The 16,256-nt window shown below is 33.0% G+C and overlaps 3 protein-coding genes and 1 long non-coding RNA gene across 5 annotated transcripts in view; 3 read left to right on the top strand and 1 right to left on the bottom strand.

Moving 5' to 3' along the window:
* Positions 1 to 1,858, top strand: part of LOC113397738 (A-kinase anchor protein 13) — a 44,013-nt gene extending 42,155 nt beyond the window's left edge. The window contains exons 34-35 of the mRNA XM_064218607.1: positions 1,110 to 1,207; positions 1,364 to 1,858. Of these exons, the coding sequence (XP_064074677.1) occupies positions 1,110 to 1,207; positions 1,364 to 1,466 (201 nt within the window). The 3' untranslated portion in view covers positions 1,467 to 1,858. The remainder of the gene's footprint in view (positions 1 to 1,109; positions 1,208 to 1,363) is intronic.
* A 180-nt stretch (positions 1,859 to 2,038) lies between these two features.
* Positions 2,039 to 5,272, top strand: LOC135193975 (uncharacterized). Its single transcript, XR_010309532.1, has 2 exons — positions 2,039 to 4,580; positions 4,614 to 5,272. It is a non-coding gene; the product is annotated as an uncharacterized LOC135193975 (long non-coding RNA).
* A 922-nt stretch (positions 5,273 to 6,194) lies between these two features.
* On the bottom strand, positions 6,195 to 12,292 carry LOC113397740 (NSFL1 cofactor p47). Its single transcript, XM_026636209.2, has 9 exons — positions 12,026 to 12,292; positions 11,430 to 11,646; positions 9,710 to 9,815; positions 9,012 to 9,097; positions 8,572 to 8,624; positions 8,063 to 8,184; positions 7,474 to 7,638; positions 6,973 to 7,099; positions 6,195 to 6,461 (listed from the first exon to the last, which is right to left on the bottom strand). Exons 1-9 carry the CDS (start codon positions 12,128 to 12,130, stop codon positions 6,246 to 6,248), a joined length of 1,197 nt encoding a protein of 398 aa, XP_026491994.2. The 5' UTR covers positions 12,131 to 12,292; the 3' UTR covers positions 6,195 to 6,245.
* A 260-nt stretch (positions 12,293 to 12,552) lies between these two features.
* LOC113397739 (uncharacterized) lies at positions 12,553 to 15,883 on the top strand. 2 transcript variants are annotated; one of them, XM_064218629.1, is made up of 3 exons: positions 12,553 to 14,210; positions 14,350 to 15,113; positions 15,756 to 15,883. In XM_064218629.1, exon 1 carries the CDS (start codon positions 12,710 to 12,712, stop codon positions 14,204 to 14,206), a length of 1,497 nt encoding a protein of 498 aa, XP_064074699.1. In that variant the 5' UTR covers positions 12,553 to 12,709; the 3' UTR covers positions 14,207 to 14,210; positions 14,350 to 15,113; positions 15,756 to 15,883. The 2 variants fall into 2 exon arrangements, with proteins under 2 accessions (XP_064074699.1, XP_064074698.1); XM_064218628.1 differs by having other exon boundaries at positions 12,553 to 15,113.
* The last annotated feature ends 373 nt before the right edge of the window (positions 15,884 to 16,256 follow it).

Genomic DNA, 16,256 nt, shown 5'->3' with positions numbered 1-16,256 from the left:
CCATTTTAGCTTATTTGTCGTAGTATTAGTAGACAAATAACTATTCTTTTGTACGGTAATCCTTCTCTTCGATATTGTGAATAATATTTTGTATTTCTACAACCATTTTATCTGTTCAGCTTTTTGGTGTAGCATGGATGTTGTGTTAGGGCTGTGGTAGAATATTTTTATTTACATTACAATACAATACAATACAATTACCGAGTGGTTCCGGTATTGTATAATATAATCAATTTTATACCGGCAGTGTCGTGAGAGCAGACTATGAAATATTTTGTTACAGTTCAGCACATTTTTTATGTTATAGGCGGAAGAGCTAATGGGCCATCTGACGGTAAGTGGTCACCACCGCCCATAGACAATGGCGCTGTAAGAATTATTAACCATTCCTTACATCACCAATGCCCCATCGACCTTATGAACTAAGATGTTATGTCCCTTGAGCTTGCAGTTACAGATAGCAAGCAGATATATGTAGTTCGATGCCGAGGAACTAAGATACAAACTAAATAATTTCCAGCTCATTCACGGCGCTGACCTAAAGTGATACGGCTAAAAGCAAGTCTTTGATGATTAATTTATAATCACAATACGATGTACGCTGTACATAATATATGATAATCAATAATATTATGAATGATGTGACAAGTACACACATAAGTCCACATAATATGAATATAAAGTATTTTTAAATTTCGAAGTAGCTTTTCTCTTCGGCTTATTTATAATATCAAGGAGTCACTACACAGTATGTAGTACTATGTAGTGACTCGTTGCTATAGTCGCTAGCTTATACGGCTGACAAAAACTGTTTGAGATAATAATTGTTGTACCGCTGTTGAAATGACGTATACATTCGTTTCAAGGCCATTTACGACAAAAAAAAAATCAACGCCTTTCGAAGTGTATGAACGTTTTGATTATTTCTATAATGTATATATGCTTAGTTTATTTTTTATACATTTGCTTTATCATATTTGTGTCAAATCAGTTTTAATAATGAAAATAAAACTCGATTTGATAAATTGGATTTTCTTTCCGTACTTATTATATCGTACGTGTGGCATTATTTTTTTTATAAATACGAAACTAAGTTTGGTAAATTTCAGGTAAGTCAGGGCCTTGTGATTCATCACACCCGCACAGGCAGCTCCCCCGCACCGCTGCCTTCGCAGCAGCAGCAGCTCAACAACAATAAGGCGACCAGGTGAGTGATTATCTTCCTTTTTTAAAATTTGACATGCTCATAACAATGTTTAACTTTAAATAAAAATATATAACTATATATATTTTAGCTTAGTAGTTTTCAGTAGTAGTATTAATTCAATCGTTATTGTCTAACGTGGCTCCCGCGCGCCCGCAGAACAAACACGTACCCCAAGCTGCCGGACAAGTTCCGCGTGCGCGCGCCCGAGGCGGCGGCGCCGTCGCCCGCCGCGCCCGAGGAAGAGGTCATCTACTTCTGACACGACGCGCCCGCTTCCTGAGACTGCCTCATCTCCTGAATCCCCCCTCCCTATCCACTGCCTCCTCCGCTACCACTCCACTGATCTCCCTCTCAACATCTTCCCGGATCTCCCTACTTCCTCCTGCCTGGCCCCGACTGGGTATGTTAGTATCCACTTGATTCATAATAGAATACTCTCTAGTTTAGAAGTTATGTTGATGTTTGTGTATTAGTTGAATAGAAAGGAAATAAAATTAAATAACAGTTTTTTTTCGAATCAATTGTAATGTACTTTATATTGATGTAAAGTATAAATAGCGAGTATTATTATTTGAAATTATCTTGAAGTATTACATATAGGAATAATAGAATATTTTGCAATTAATATTATTGTAAATTTATAATTTGAAACCGAAAATCAATGTATATTTAATTATTTAATTTTTATTCAATAACTCATTTAACGATTTTATGCGAAAATTAAAAAAGATTCGAAACCGACATTATATTTAATGAGGTCAGTAGAAAAATTGAGATTAAATCAAGTATGTACATTTACAACAACTGTATGTAACATACAAAAATAACTAATTAGTTTTTGTGGTAACTCAATAATATGAAATAAATCAGTGGTTCTAATAATATTAAATCTTGTTGATTATTATGTCATAATCTCAAATAAAACTAAGGACAAATAATAACCTTTTGCTATCTCTGTCTCGCGCGTGGGATTAAAAGCGATAGCAATTAATGTCTTGTCAAAACCGGCACCAATATAACCTATATATGTCTAAGAGTACGTCAAATGAGTAGAATTGTTTGAAGTTAAATATTTTTCTCCTAAAACTTCGCGGTTCCTATACGTATTGAGCAGCTAAATAGTATCTATTTTTAAACATAATAATTATTAAATCTTTTAAACTTTACTAATAATAAATAAACAAAATAATCCTAGTCAAAACCGTTAAGTATAAACATTTCAAACATATTTTCTCGCGTTAAAAATATTCTACTCGAAAAGAGACCTTGATTACATTATATAATGTTAAAGGTGGGTTAACACAGGTCAAATTTTGAAAATATATTAATCTATATAGAAATTGTTACAATATAGCGTGTAAATATCTTGTTGAGGGTTGAAATTTAGCGTAGAGTAGAGAACAATTTAAAATAGAGGTATGTATGGCGCTAAACGAACTTTAAATTCTAATTCTAATGACAACTGTCTGTTAATTAATCTGCGGATGTATATCTAATATTATGTAAAAAAATTTACGAGTTTTATGAACTTTTAACTTGAAATTTAACCGAATTTAATCTACTATTAATTTTTGGGAAATTATTTTACAAAAGTGTTTTTAGGTGAAATATAAAATTATTGTTTTATAAATCTATTTTTTTAATCAATAAAAAAAATTTAAACAATTTTAACAAAGGATATATTTTATCAAAAAAGTCAATGGTAACTTTTTATAGAAGGAAAATAATGAATATTTGGATCGTTTTCTCAGTAATTTTAATTAAAAGTTTAGCAATGTCTAAGCAATATTTCAGTTCATGAAAATGTATCCCAATGTGTGTAGAAAATTAACTACTACTAATTAATCATTTAAAGAGCTATAAAATTATATAATTATAAAAACACTTGTTACTATTAAAAGTTTATAATATAATAAAATTCTTGCACGCAGTTTTAAACAAAAATTTATTAATGATATGTCTACAAGTAAAGCTTTATATTTTTAAAATTACTACATATTTAATAACTATATTAAAGTAACACTATTTTCTTTTATCTTTACACTTTGAAACAAATTACATTTATAATTCGTAATAAGGGCGAGTCACATCTGAGCTTATTTTGACTCTTATCGTGACGGAATAAAGTCTAGAATAATAAAATCATTGTCTACTACATATAAAAGTTAGCACAATTAGAAGTATATCTTTGCAAAGTTATTGTTATAATACGAACTTATTAATGCAGAAAGTGCTATCTAATTGTACTGATTCTTTCAATTCTACCGTAAGTTGTAAATATGTTGAAAATTAATACTAATATTATATGTAACACAATGTTATATTCGATAACAAAGTTGTATTTTACTCTTACTGAGAATGGCAATTGAATGTTTTCGCGTAGATTGTTCGTCTTTTTAAGCAATATTTTTTTATAAACCATTTTATTTAATGCACATTTATTTGTGTCTATTACGTTGGAAGCTATTATTTGTATTCGTGATGGAAAAGATTGGAAGAACGGTAGAATGAGTTCCATTCGTGAACGAATCCATGAAATGACATACAATTGCTAGTCTTACGCATTTAATTTAGGGTTGTTTGCGGATATTCTGCGTTGAGGTGAGATAGGATAAAATAAAAATATGAATATTTTTTAATGAAAATCTCTTCAAGATTTTTTGAAATATTTGAATTAAAATATTAGTTAGAATATCTGCAAGCAAGTTGTTAGCTCACACAGTATATTGTTGTTAGAAGAACTCATGAGACTATGTAACTATTTTTCGTGAATTTACTGTAATCCTTTTTACTGTTTAATCTTTGAGAATGGTGATATTTTGAACTATTGTCTTGTTTAGGACACCTTTCGTACTGTAAATATGTTGACGTTGATGTTTGAATATATTATGTAAGATATGTCTTGAATTTATTATATATATATATATATATAAAAAATTAATCGGTTATACAGAATTGAAATTCTTGCATATTTTAAATTGTGATTGATTGCTGTTCGTTAGCGAAACAAAAGAATAAAATGTATCGTGCGTCGTCGGAATATCTGACAACAAACATCATGACAATAAGTAAATATTCTATTTTTCCGATTGATAGAGAAAATGCTCTCATCGTCTCTATGATATATTTTATGCGTATAAATTAGAAAAAGAAACATAATTAGGTTAATACTTGAATGTAAATCTGATGAGGGCTTCGTTGTTAGTCGTTAGCTTAATTTCTCTTCAGGCATCAAACCGGCCAAACGTAATGCATTTATCTTAATCGTTCCTTATAAAATATTCTATTCAATGGATATTGTTTTCTATTAGACGTGTAAGCATAATATTGCATTTAGTTTAATACGACATCGTATGTTTAAAACACATAATCGGTTACGATTAATACGAGGGTGGTCGTACACGAGATCGTGCCAACTGTCGGAGTTGTTTATATGTATGTATGTGATAAAATTGAGGCCCTAAAATTCGAATACTTTGCGTAGTAATTGATTCTCTATATTTAATATGAAATTGTTAATGAGATACCTGCAATAAATATCATATCTTTTCAATTCACGATTACATATTTACAAATGTTCTTTATAAATAATACTTGAACTTTCGACTTTTACTCACAATTAATTCACAAAGTCTTAAGTATAGTCAATAATCATTTTGCAAGCGTATCACAGTATTTTTGTCGCCGACAAATTAATGTAGGTTTACTTTAGTGAGATAAAATAATGTTTAAATTAGACCCTAATTGTATAAGTTTCGCGGCAATATTTAAGTGTTATGTTAGCTTTAAATTATATTTATAATTTCTCCTTGATTATCGTTTAGAATCCCTCCAATTTCTTTATAATTGTGGCAACGACGATACTGTTATGTATTGCTCAATTATGCTCATTTTTACCCTTATATTTAATTGATATTAATCATATTGTATGTTCGTTAGGTTTAATAATTCCAGGCTAGCTTCTTTTATTTTTATTTCTTTGTCGACATGATCTGTGGCAGTTTGCAGAATATCTGCCTGATGTACTTAGAATAGATGAATGAAATAAACATTTACCTAGAATAATTATGCTTTTCACTATTTCCCTGTAGATATATCGAAACTAAAATTGGATGCAAGTATTTTGTCAATATTAACCAAAAATATGCGGTAAATAATACACGTTAAACCAGTTGTTCTATTTTAAGATTTAATGTTTTTAAAATTATAATTCAATAAAATATTTTGTAGATCAGAAGTCTGTTTTATAATTGTTTATAATAAATAACTTTTAACGATTAAAATTTTCATACCTTGAAGTCCCGAATAGCCGATATTTGGCAACCGACAGAAACAAATGTTTTTAACATGCTTTAACATTTTTTATAGACTTCAAATTTTGCTAGTAGGTCGATCCGACTACATTATTCTGTAGAAGTTATTTCGCGCTTAAAATTTCTAAGTAAATTTCAAAGCAAACTTGAAACCGATTGTAAAATGTTTCTGTCATTCAGGTGTAAATCTATGACAGTATAATTTATACACAAAGCCGGATTTAAATTAAAAAGCTCTTGTGGGAGCCACGCGTGTCTATTTTCAACCGGCTCTGAGAAGGAAGCCAGTCGGGCTTTGTGCTGCTGTACGCGCGAGCGGAGTGCAGGGGAGGGGTTGGAGGAGATTACCTTCGCCCATTAAGAGATCATAACAAGGGAAGGGCCGCAGATGCGTTTTATCGATACGATCCCACAGGCACACGAATCCGTGCTGAAAACAGCCATCGCGATGGTTTTAGTGTTTAGGAATCTCTCATAACCCGGTTACCTAATCCACTGGAGGGACAGTCCTAGGCCACCTTTCTAAAGCATTCTAACTGATAATATCTCAATTCCGTTTCGTTCAAACAATGATTTTTTAAAGTTATTATGTAGAAGACCTCATCAGAAAAACAGAAGTACTCCATCAGATGGGTAATATATAATTATATCGTAGATGTAAATAAAAAAATAAATAATTTAAATACGTATTTATTATATTCGGAAATATTTTACAAAAGTTGGGATTATTTAAGTCGCTGCAGCAGAGTGGTGTTGAGCAACTTGCCGTCCGCCAACGTGAGCGCTCGGTCGGAGAGCTCTGCGCTGGGGAAGGTGGTCAAGAGGGCGAAGGCCTGCAGCTGGTAGGCGGGCTCCGCACGCGACACGTACTGCATGAGGTCGCCCACCGTGTGCGAGTGGTTGAACCTTCCCGTCAGTCGGCTGCCATCGGCTAGGCGGAACTGTGGAGTTATTACAGATTGTTACAGATAGTAATACACAATTTTTGATTTATACTTGTTATGAGAAGATCATCTTTTTTCAAATTGTTATTGCACTTAATTTGTAAGTTATAGATGCAAGTCTTGGGATATGTTTATATAATATGTGTGTCAGTATGTTTTTGTGGATGTTATTCTCTATCCCAACCATAACAGGAAACAAGCCAAATAAATAACATTTGACGCGATATCATTGGTTGAGAGCTAGATTATTCACTATGGATTTGGAAAAAAATGGCGTTTTGAACATCGACGAAACTGTTATCGGAATTTTGAAAGTAAAATTAAAGTGGAAATAAGTAGTTAAATGTAATAGTGTTGTATTATAAATAAAGATATATTGATCATTAACTCTTAGTGGTGCACAATATCTCTGAGTTATTAGCAAATCGCAAGAAATACATAAATCCCAGGTTCGTTTATCTTGTTTCCAACTTCCATTGGAATAGGCGATATGTGCGTGCGCGTGTACCTGCACGGTGGTGACGGGTCCGCTCTCGTCGAGCTGCACGGCGTCCTGCGCGGCGCGCTGGTTGGCGGCGCGGTCGTCGCTGGTGGCGGCGACCGCCACGGTGGCGCCCACTGTGGCCGGAGTGGGGCTGCGGCGGGTACAGATAGCATTATTGTCAAAACGTACTTTTAATTGGAAAACTTAAATTATAATTAATATAAATCAATTTGAAAACGTAGTAGCAGCCTGGAATTAGCTCTTTGTCAGTGTAACGATCCAGTAGCGGAAAAAGCTCGTAGTTTTCGCTCCTGCGCATGATCTCTCCGCGAGTACCACAATGCTGCCCTATCGGGTTGTAAGATTGGACCAATATATTAACATTGGTGCACCATCATGAATACACAATATCTCCCGCACTGTTGACTATTCCTGTAGTTTGACCGCAGTGTCCAGTATTTGCTCAGGCGAATAGGACGTGGTAATTTTATGATAACATCTGTACGTATGGTGCGTGCGGCTCACCTCCCCAGCAGATGCCCCTTCCCCGAGAAGGGCATGTGCGCCGAGCGCGTGCGCGGGCACTCCTCGTGGCGCCGGTCCTCCAGGCTGAGCCGCACCTCGCCCCCCGCGCCGCCCGCGCCCCCCGCGCCGCCCGCGCCGCCGCCCGACAGTTCCGACGGGATCTCTCTGTCGATATTGAAAAAATTGTTGGAAACAAATTAAAATAATATTTATTTGCACAATTTGCACAAATTTTACAAGTGTCCGTAGTGCTGCATCTGCAGCAAAATCCTATAGAGCTGTTTGACACCGAGTAAGTATTCTTTCTTATCTATACTAATATTATAAATGTGAAACTACCTGTCTGCCTGTTGCTCTTTCACGACCAAACCATTGAAATTAGGTATAAAGCAAGCTTGAATTCCAAGGAAAGACCTGGGTTACTTTTTATGCTCACCCCTAAAACGCGAGCGTCTATGCTTAGAAATAATAAAAAAATCATAACTTACATTTAATGTTTGCAAAATATATTTTATTCCAATCAAAAATTTATAAATATATTGAAACATATTCAAGAAGAGTAAGCAAAAATTAAAACACATCAGCTTACCCTCGACGTATACAGCTAAGAAATTCAGCATTTTCAGGATCTGAGTAATGTCGCAGAGGACCTCCGTCCACTGAGAAGCCTTCACGGTATAGCCTCAAACGAACCGAGCGAGGTTGAGTGCCCTGGAAATATACAATAATTTTAATTAATAATTCAAAGTGTTATTAATTATTTAATTTGTAATTTATTGCAAAATATGTTTTCTGACATAACAAGAACTTGAATATAGTGGATGTTTTATGCAAAACCTTTTGTTTCTCGTTTGTTTGTTTATCAATTCCTCCTACCACAAGGCCATCTCGGAACCATCGAAATTTATAAAATAATGAAATATATAGTTTTTCATTTTATTAGAATTGTATCCTATTAATTGTAAACTAGTTTAATCGTAGTCGGCGCTGTAAGAAATATTGACCACTCCTTACATCCCTAATGCGCCACTAACCTTGGAAACAAGATGTTTTGTCCAAAAAATAATAAAACTGTAACAGGTTAAAATATAAAATTACCGATTGCTGTGTGTTTCCTGGCGTAACTTGTTCGTGGTCATCTGCTGTCTGACCTGTAATAGTATAAATATTTAATAAACATTCAATTTAAAAAAAAAAAAACATTATTATAATATGAATCCTATATTTTTCTGTTAAGATTTTCGGAATGTTATCCCAAGTATATTTTTTTATTTTCTAAGTTTGATGATACAGTCAATTTTGAATTTCCCTAATAAGTAATAATATTTCTGTATATATCGCGGAGTATGTATTGTAGCTAAAAATGTTAATCTGTATGGATCTTCCCGGTAGTGTTAGATTTGTCCCATCGGATTATAAGAGGTGACAGTGCATGTTCGTTTGGCACATGCTCTCACACTTGTCCACTATAATATGACCTACACAGTTGTCTAGTCTTGAACGGTGAGACTGTCTTAGATCATCACATGTTTAATTACCTAGTCTGTAGCCAACTCCGCCGAATACGCCACCGCGACCTCGGCTCGTCGAGGAGGGCTCGTCATCGAACACAACTGCTCCGCGTCTGGAACATTAACGGGGAATGAGATTAAACAGAGGATTTACTGGATTTGGTAGAGCTTTGTCCAAGCCCATCTGGGTAGGTGCCACCCATTTATCATGTATTATTCTACCAAACAGCAATACTCAGTATTGTTGTGTTTGAAGTTATCTTAGTTCCCAAGGTTGGTGGTGCATTGGTCTTGAAAGGATTGGTTAAAATTTCTAACGCCGCCAATGTCTATGGGCAGTGCTGACCACTTAACATCGGGTGGACCATTTGCTAGTCCAACAGATGTTTAAAAAAAAAACAGGATATATTTTACGTATATTACTGGATCGAAATTTTTTGCTTTGTATATTCATTGTTAAGTAAGTACTTTGGTTTTGATAGACTAGGATGGAAAGGATAATTATAGCTACTTTAATTCAGAATTAACTATTGTTTAGGTAAACGGTTTTCTATATACATGCGATTAAAGCAATGGCTTTTAGCTGACTGACAATCAACATACAACTCAACTGAAATAAGTATGTTAGGACGACACATTCTACCGCATATTAATATTGTCGGCGTATGTTGCCTTGCCTATTAGAATTAGGTAAAACCTCATACATATAGAGGATAATAACTTACTCTCTAACACTCTTAAACATTTCTGTGACTATGTCCTTGCGACCTTTCCCTGGACCGATAATCTGTTGCCCAGATCTTTCTGAACCTCCAGCATAGAAGGCTTGGCCTGTAATTAAAAAAAAAAAGTAAATTATTTGTTATTTAAAATTGAAATGCAGATGGGAAGGGATCAACACCATCCATGAAGATTGTTATTGTATTAAATTTTAACTATTCTTTCAACCATTGTTTTGTTTGGTCGTAATTCATAAGTGGATGGTATCTATGCATGCAGCCTTGTACAAAGACAGACACAAGTTTGAACTCTTTATTTTCCTATCTTATGTCTTTCTCTCTTGTATCATTTGCTACAATAACAGCACTTAGAATTCTTAAAAAAGTATTTTCTTCAGTAAAATAAAATAAGTGCATTTGTTAATTAAATATAATAATGCACAAAGAGCAAAGTACTGTAGTCTTTAGACAAATTTTGTATATATTAATAGTATTTTTAAGTTCACTTAAAATCAAACATCTTACTCATATTTTGCTAGCAATTTAAACGATAGCATAATTAGAAATATAAAAAAAGATATTACAAGATTGAATAAATAATTTCAAACTAAGAACATTTTTTTCAACATCATTAACACAAGTTAGGTATGTTAAAATAAAAAGTCAGCAGAATTCAGTGTAAGAAGTTTGACAAAGTAGAATAATTAACATGACCAGTCTTGGTGCCACTCACTCATAAATTCTACTATCAAACAGCAATGCTATTGTTCACATTTTGGTTTGAAGGAAGAGTGAGACAGTGTACTACAGTCACAAGGGACATATCTTACTTCCAAGCTTGGTGGTTGGTTATTACTGTAATAATGTCTATGGGCAGTATTGACAACTTACTATAGGTGGCATTTGCCAGTCATTAACTTATTTGACACAAAATAAAAGCTTAATATAGGCATTGTAATAAAATACCTGACCTGAGTCATAATCTATGTTTTTAAGCTGTTCTATTGCTTGCTTTAAGTCTATGTTTTCTTTTGTTAATCTAACTATTTCATTCTTCAATCTCTCTATTTCATCTTTTGTCTCATTTAGTTGTTTATTTTTCTCTACAAATAATAAACCTATTTCTTTAACAGTATTGAAATAAATAACTACACCAAATAGTTTCTCTATTTACATATTTTTTTTAATAGATATTTAGAGACATTTATATCTATATTAACTTGTTAGTATATAATATATGTAGTTTTTTAAATTCTAGTAGCATTCTTATGAATTCATTGAGGATTTAGTGTGAAAATTAATATTATAACGGACACAAATACATAGATAGGCATAGACAAAACAGTGCGGCACCTTGTTTTTGTTAGTCAACCTATTTTGTTTTTTTTTCAAATATGAAATCATGATTATGGTCCAATTCCGACGACTAAACAAACACTAGTTTAACAAAACACCAACTAAGTGTTGGGACGTAATAAAAGTCCATAGACTGGTTAATATATTTTAATTTAGGAGCAAGACCACGTATTACTATTACAATTTTAAATGTTGAAAATGTAGGAGAAGAGAGCGAGTGTGGCCTGTCGGGGCCTTATATACCCGGGCCCCCATCACTGCAGACACGACGTCACACTCGCCCATTGGCTGCCAAGCGCAAGTCTGCGACCGATGCGTTAGTCGCAACACTAAGTAATCAAATACTAATTAAGTTTCATTATATACTAACCTTCCTCTTCATCACTGGAGCTTTCTTGTTGCAATGAATCTAATGTAGCAAAGTGTTGATTCCCTTTCTTTTTATCTTTCTTTTGTGGCCGGGCTGGCGATCGTGGAGGAGAATCCATGTCACTGTCTGACATTGGAGGGAGTGAGGCAACGGCTGGTGCTGCACTTGGTGCCTCATCTACATTCCCTCCATGCTCATAAAAACTTGATAAAGCAACCTAAAACATACATTATTCATTTTTTTTATTTAATTTGATTAATGTTTATTAGATCTGTGTTTAACATAAATATAACAATCGTTTTTGAATTATCTCAATGTATTGAATATCATGTTTGGAAAAAATACGTTGTCTATTTTGAGGTTTGTTACTGAGATTTCGTACTATGATATAGTACATGTTAATGTATTTGATCTGTATTATATTAAACACAGGTAAAATGAAAAAAATAAATTGTAATTAAAAAAGGTAGGACATTTCCATAAGACAAAAGATCGTAGTTTCATACAATGGTCGTTTCATATGTGTGACTATGTATAAGTGCGAGCCTTGCGTATGAATTTTTTATTTTAGAAATTATAAAGCAAAACATAGTAACCTCTAGCTGCCAATTAGAAGACTCTAAAAAGAATCTACTTCGGTTTTCATCGGCGCCGGTAACATCGCAAAATTGCCGCATCGTATCCTCCTTATTGACCGACATTTTAATTAATTAACACTGTAAAAACTAGAATATACCACTAAAATAATTAAGTCCTTTTAATTAGCTTATTTTATCATTTATTAAATGAAATGAAATCAAAACTAAGCAAGTCATCGGGGTTTTCAGACAATCATAGATAGTAGAACATATCAACACAAGTGCTATCTTTTATTAAAAAAGAAGAGGTGTCTATGAAGATAAAAAAATTATTCTAGAACAAAATGCTGCAAGGGTAATAAATAAAATATGGGTTATTCTATCCTATAGACATTATAAAGTAGCAATAAAATTAAAGTATTATTATATAGTATAAAGATTTAAAAAGTAAAATTAAGGTGTTGTAGTCAGTGGTAGTAAAACAGGCGCATTTGACATTTTGACAAAAATATATGTAACCATCCCATACTTCAACTGACAATTAAAATTTGACATTGACGATACTTATTACTTGTGCATTGCAGTGATGCAGTCAGTTGTTGTTATTACAATTTTTAGTTCAATTTTGTTCAATAGTAGATAGTTATAATCCATTAAAAGCCGATTATAATCAAAAGTTAATTTACATGTTGATTTATATAAATGAAGACTCCGCGTAAGCCTCACGGCAGCATAATGAGGAAATATTATCAGCTGATTCTTGTTGTTGTATGTTTTATAAGTATTATTACACTTTTAATATATCGTCACGAATACTATCGGCTACGATATGTATTAGAAGTACTAAATTTTTTTGGGAAGCCAGGCTTGTCTGAAATTGAGTTTTGCGGTCCCGGCTTTAATGCGACCATGCTGTCTGAAATACTTCGTAATTCTTCAATGGAGGTGCGTGAGACTCCACCTTTATTCCAAGAAATTGATGAAAACTTTTATTCCTATTCGTCCTTCCTACGATCTTACAATAAATACGATAAACTTTCGCCTTCAAATCCGCATGTTATAGACACGATCGTCATCGGTAAGGCCGATGTGACGCCGAAATACCGATGTAATATTTGGCTTGAAAATAATACCAAGCCTAAAGCTGGCCGATTCAACTATAAATTAGTGTCTGATACTATAAATAATTATCGTTTGTACATATTTGAATGTACATTGAGCAAAAATTTAGGAAAGCCAAGAGGCATAAGTTTCTATGTTAATGATTACAATGTAAACCCTATGCATGCTCCAATCAATAAAATGATTCAAGTTAATACGAAAAGGAAGCCCAGGGAGAGAAGCAATATAAAATTTGTGAATAACATTGAGCCTGCAATATGCATCATACCAAATCGCATACCAATAGTATCGAGAGATGAATTTATTGAATTCCTAGTGTTTCACCATTTAATTGGAGTTGATTATTTCACTATTTACGACAGCATGATATCAGAGGATGTTATAAGAAGACTGAATTTGTTTCCTTCTGATATAACACAGTGGGAAATTCAATTTTATCCATTGAATTATCCATTCTTATTTTCAAAATCGTACGACATTGTGAGGAATGCAATTGAACTGGACTGTTTATTCAGACACTTTAGATATGATAAAGAGGAAACAGATAAAATAAGCCATGTTGCAGTACTTTCTTGGGATGAATTTTTAGTACCCCGAGTTCATAATAACTTTAAAGATGTTTTAGATGATTTTGATCCAACAAGATCACTACGAACCTATGTTGTCGAACCTTTAATGTTTTGCTTGAACCAAAATGATGATGATAATGCTGAAATAGGATATCCGGATATAACAAAGAAAACTCATTATTACACAATGCCTCAAGACAAAACTCCAATAAAAATAAGAAATTTTGATACTATGACTTCGTTTGATGATCTGTTTAATCTAACATCCAGTATTAAGGATATACCTTTAGACTTACTAGGAGCACATAAGTATAGTGTATGTAGAGATAACAAAAAATTCCACCCAGAAGGCTACAATGAAACAGAAATGCAGGTGTTCCCGCACAAGTTTGAAGGAGCGATGCTTAAATTTGGTCAACCTTTAGTAAGCAATAAAATTTATAGATTGTATAGATCTGGTCAAATTTGGGATAAAAGTTATAATGATAATGTCAGAGATATGTTATAAGTAAGTTGATAGAGTTTTGATTATAATTATATTTATTGGTTAAATGTTTATATATATATATATATTATATAGTATATATGTGTTTTTAGAACATGTTTTAATCCTAATCTTATACTAATGATTACATGTGCTTGTTATTTCAGGGACCGCTACTAATCAATATGCTATTATGTCCCGTGCATAAAATAAAAAAATGCCACAATGTTATAAGTGAATAGAATTTAAACAAAATAGTATTATATAGAAATTAACATTTATTACAGTGTGTTAAATGTGTTGTGCATTTTGTTTATTAATTTGTTATATCATTGGTTAGAAACAAAGAGAATGTGTGCCTTTTTAGAAGATGAGGGTAGTTAGCTAGTTTTAATCCAATTTGTATGTTTTAAATTCAGTAAAATTTATTAGTATAGGGACCATTAATTTATCAGACATACTGCCAAGATATAGTATAAAGTTGTCTTTGTTTTTATAAACATAGAAAGGCAGGCGAAGATGAACTAGCAATGAAGTCTGTAGATCACCTTAGTAGTATGACCTTCATTAATAGACAATTATGGTAACAGCTGTAACTGACAATGCCAATATTATGCAATGGGATAATTTTTACACTCGCCTTATATATTTAAATTTGAACACAGCAGTGGAACTGATGAATCATTTAATGAGGCATTTGAATACTACCACCAAATATCACTAATGGAAAGTTTTGAAATGGAATAAGCTATAAATATTTAATCTTCTCATGTGTGGCTTGGCCATCAGATAATTTCACCCGTAAGCTTAATAAAAAAAAAAACATAAGTAATTTTTTTATTTTTAATATTGTATTTAAAATAAAACTGATCTTGCTTTGAACACAGACTGCTTGATTATACAAATTATAATTATATTGTAGTTATACCCTGTACAAGATAGCTTGATCTTTTTGACAGATGTATATTTTTCTGATCGACATAACTTTGCAATGGCGACATATTATTTTCTTAATTTAATGACTTTAAAAATTGTAAAAATGTTTCAAAAAATACATAAAATACGAAAGATTCAATCGTTATCCGAAAGCGTTAGACGTTTTCTATTATATATTATTGCTTCAAAGTAAAATTTAAATAGAAGCACTGAAAATAATAGTACAATGTTACATCGGTCGGACGGTAGGGACGCGAATAACAGGCAGTAACTACGACAAATATAGATTACAAAAATCCTTATTAAAGATTAAAGTTACTGTTACGAACGGGGGTCTCTTTGGCTAGTGGTTGGGTTAGGTTAAGTTATTCTTTTTAGCTGGTATAACTCTTTTTAGAAAAATAAGTAAAAAAAAAATTGAATTCTAATTTGAATTACGCATTCCATCGTTCCATCGACTGTTATATATGTTATATTTTCTGTTTCTCATCACTAGCCCGTCTGTCAAAAAGATCAAGCTAACTTGAACAGGGTATAGTTGAGAGTATCCTACGTGACATTGGCGAAATAATCTGTGCCCTGTGGCACAACTAAAAGCCATTAAACTAAGAATTGAATTGAATTGAATAGTTGAGAGTATGACAGTTGTCTCAATTCAATTAATCTAGTCCAAGTGATGTATGATTGCAGGTATATATTTTTTTTGTAATGTTCGCTAATGTTTTTCACACTATGAACCAATTAAAGGTTGTTGTATTATTATAATTCGTTTTATTAATTATTCTTGTTGCTTTAATTGTAAGCGGCCATTCTCAACAGCAGCCATTTATTATTATGGTCCATAAATGCATTCGTGCCTTCTTTATACCTACTCTTACAATCCTGCGGGACACTGGACAGCTAATCCGACCAGAAAAAGTTTTGTGCAGGCTTTAAGGGGTTTCCTAGGCACGGTAGTGTAAGCAATCAAGTTTCAGACTCCAAGTCTCTAAGCTGACAAGTCGACAGGACCAACGAGACAGTCAATCTAAAGCAGCCTCTTACTATTAATTGTAGCTTTTGAAGAATTGTTAAATACTTTACTTGGTGGTAGGGCTTTGTGCAAGCCTGTCTGGGTAGGTACGATCCACTCATCAGA

The sequence above is a fragment of the Vanessa tameamea genome, chromosome 23, assembly GCF_037043105.1.
Source record: "Vanessa tameamea isolate UH-Manoa-2023 chromosome 23, ilVanTame1 primary haplotype, whole genome shotgun sequence".
NCBI classification, from domain to species: domain Eukaryota; kingdom Metazoa; phylum Arthropoda; class Insecta; order Lepidoptera; family Nymphalidae; genus Vanessa; species Vanessa tameamea.
This window is presented reverse-complemented; position numbering and strand designations above follow the sequence as displayed.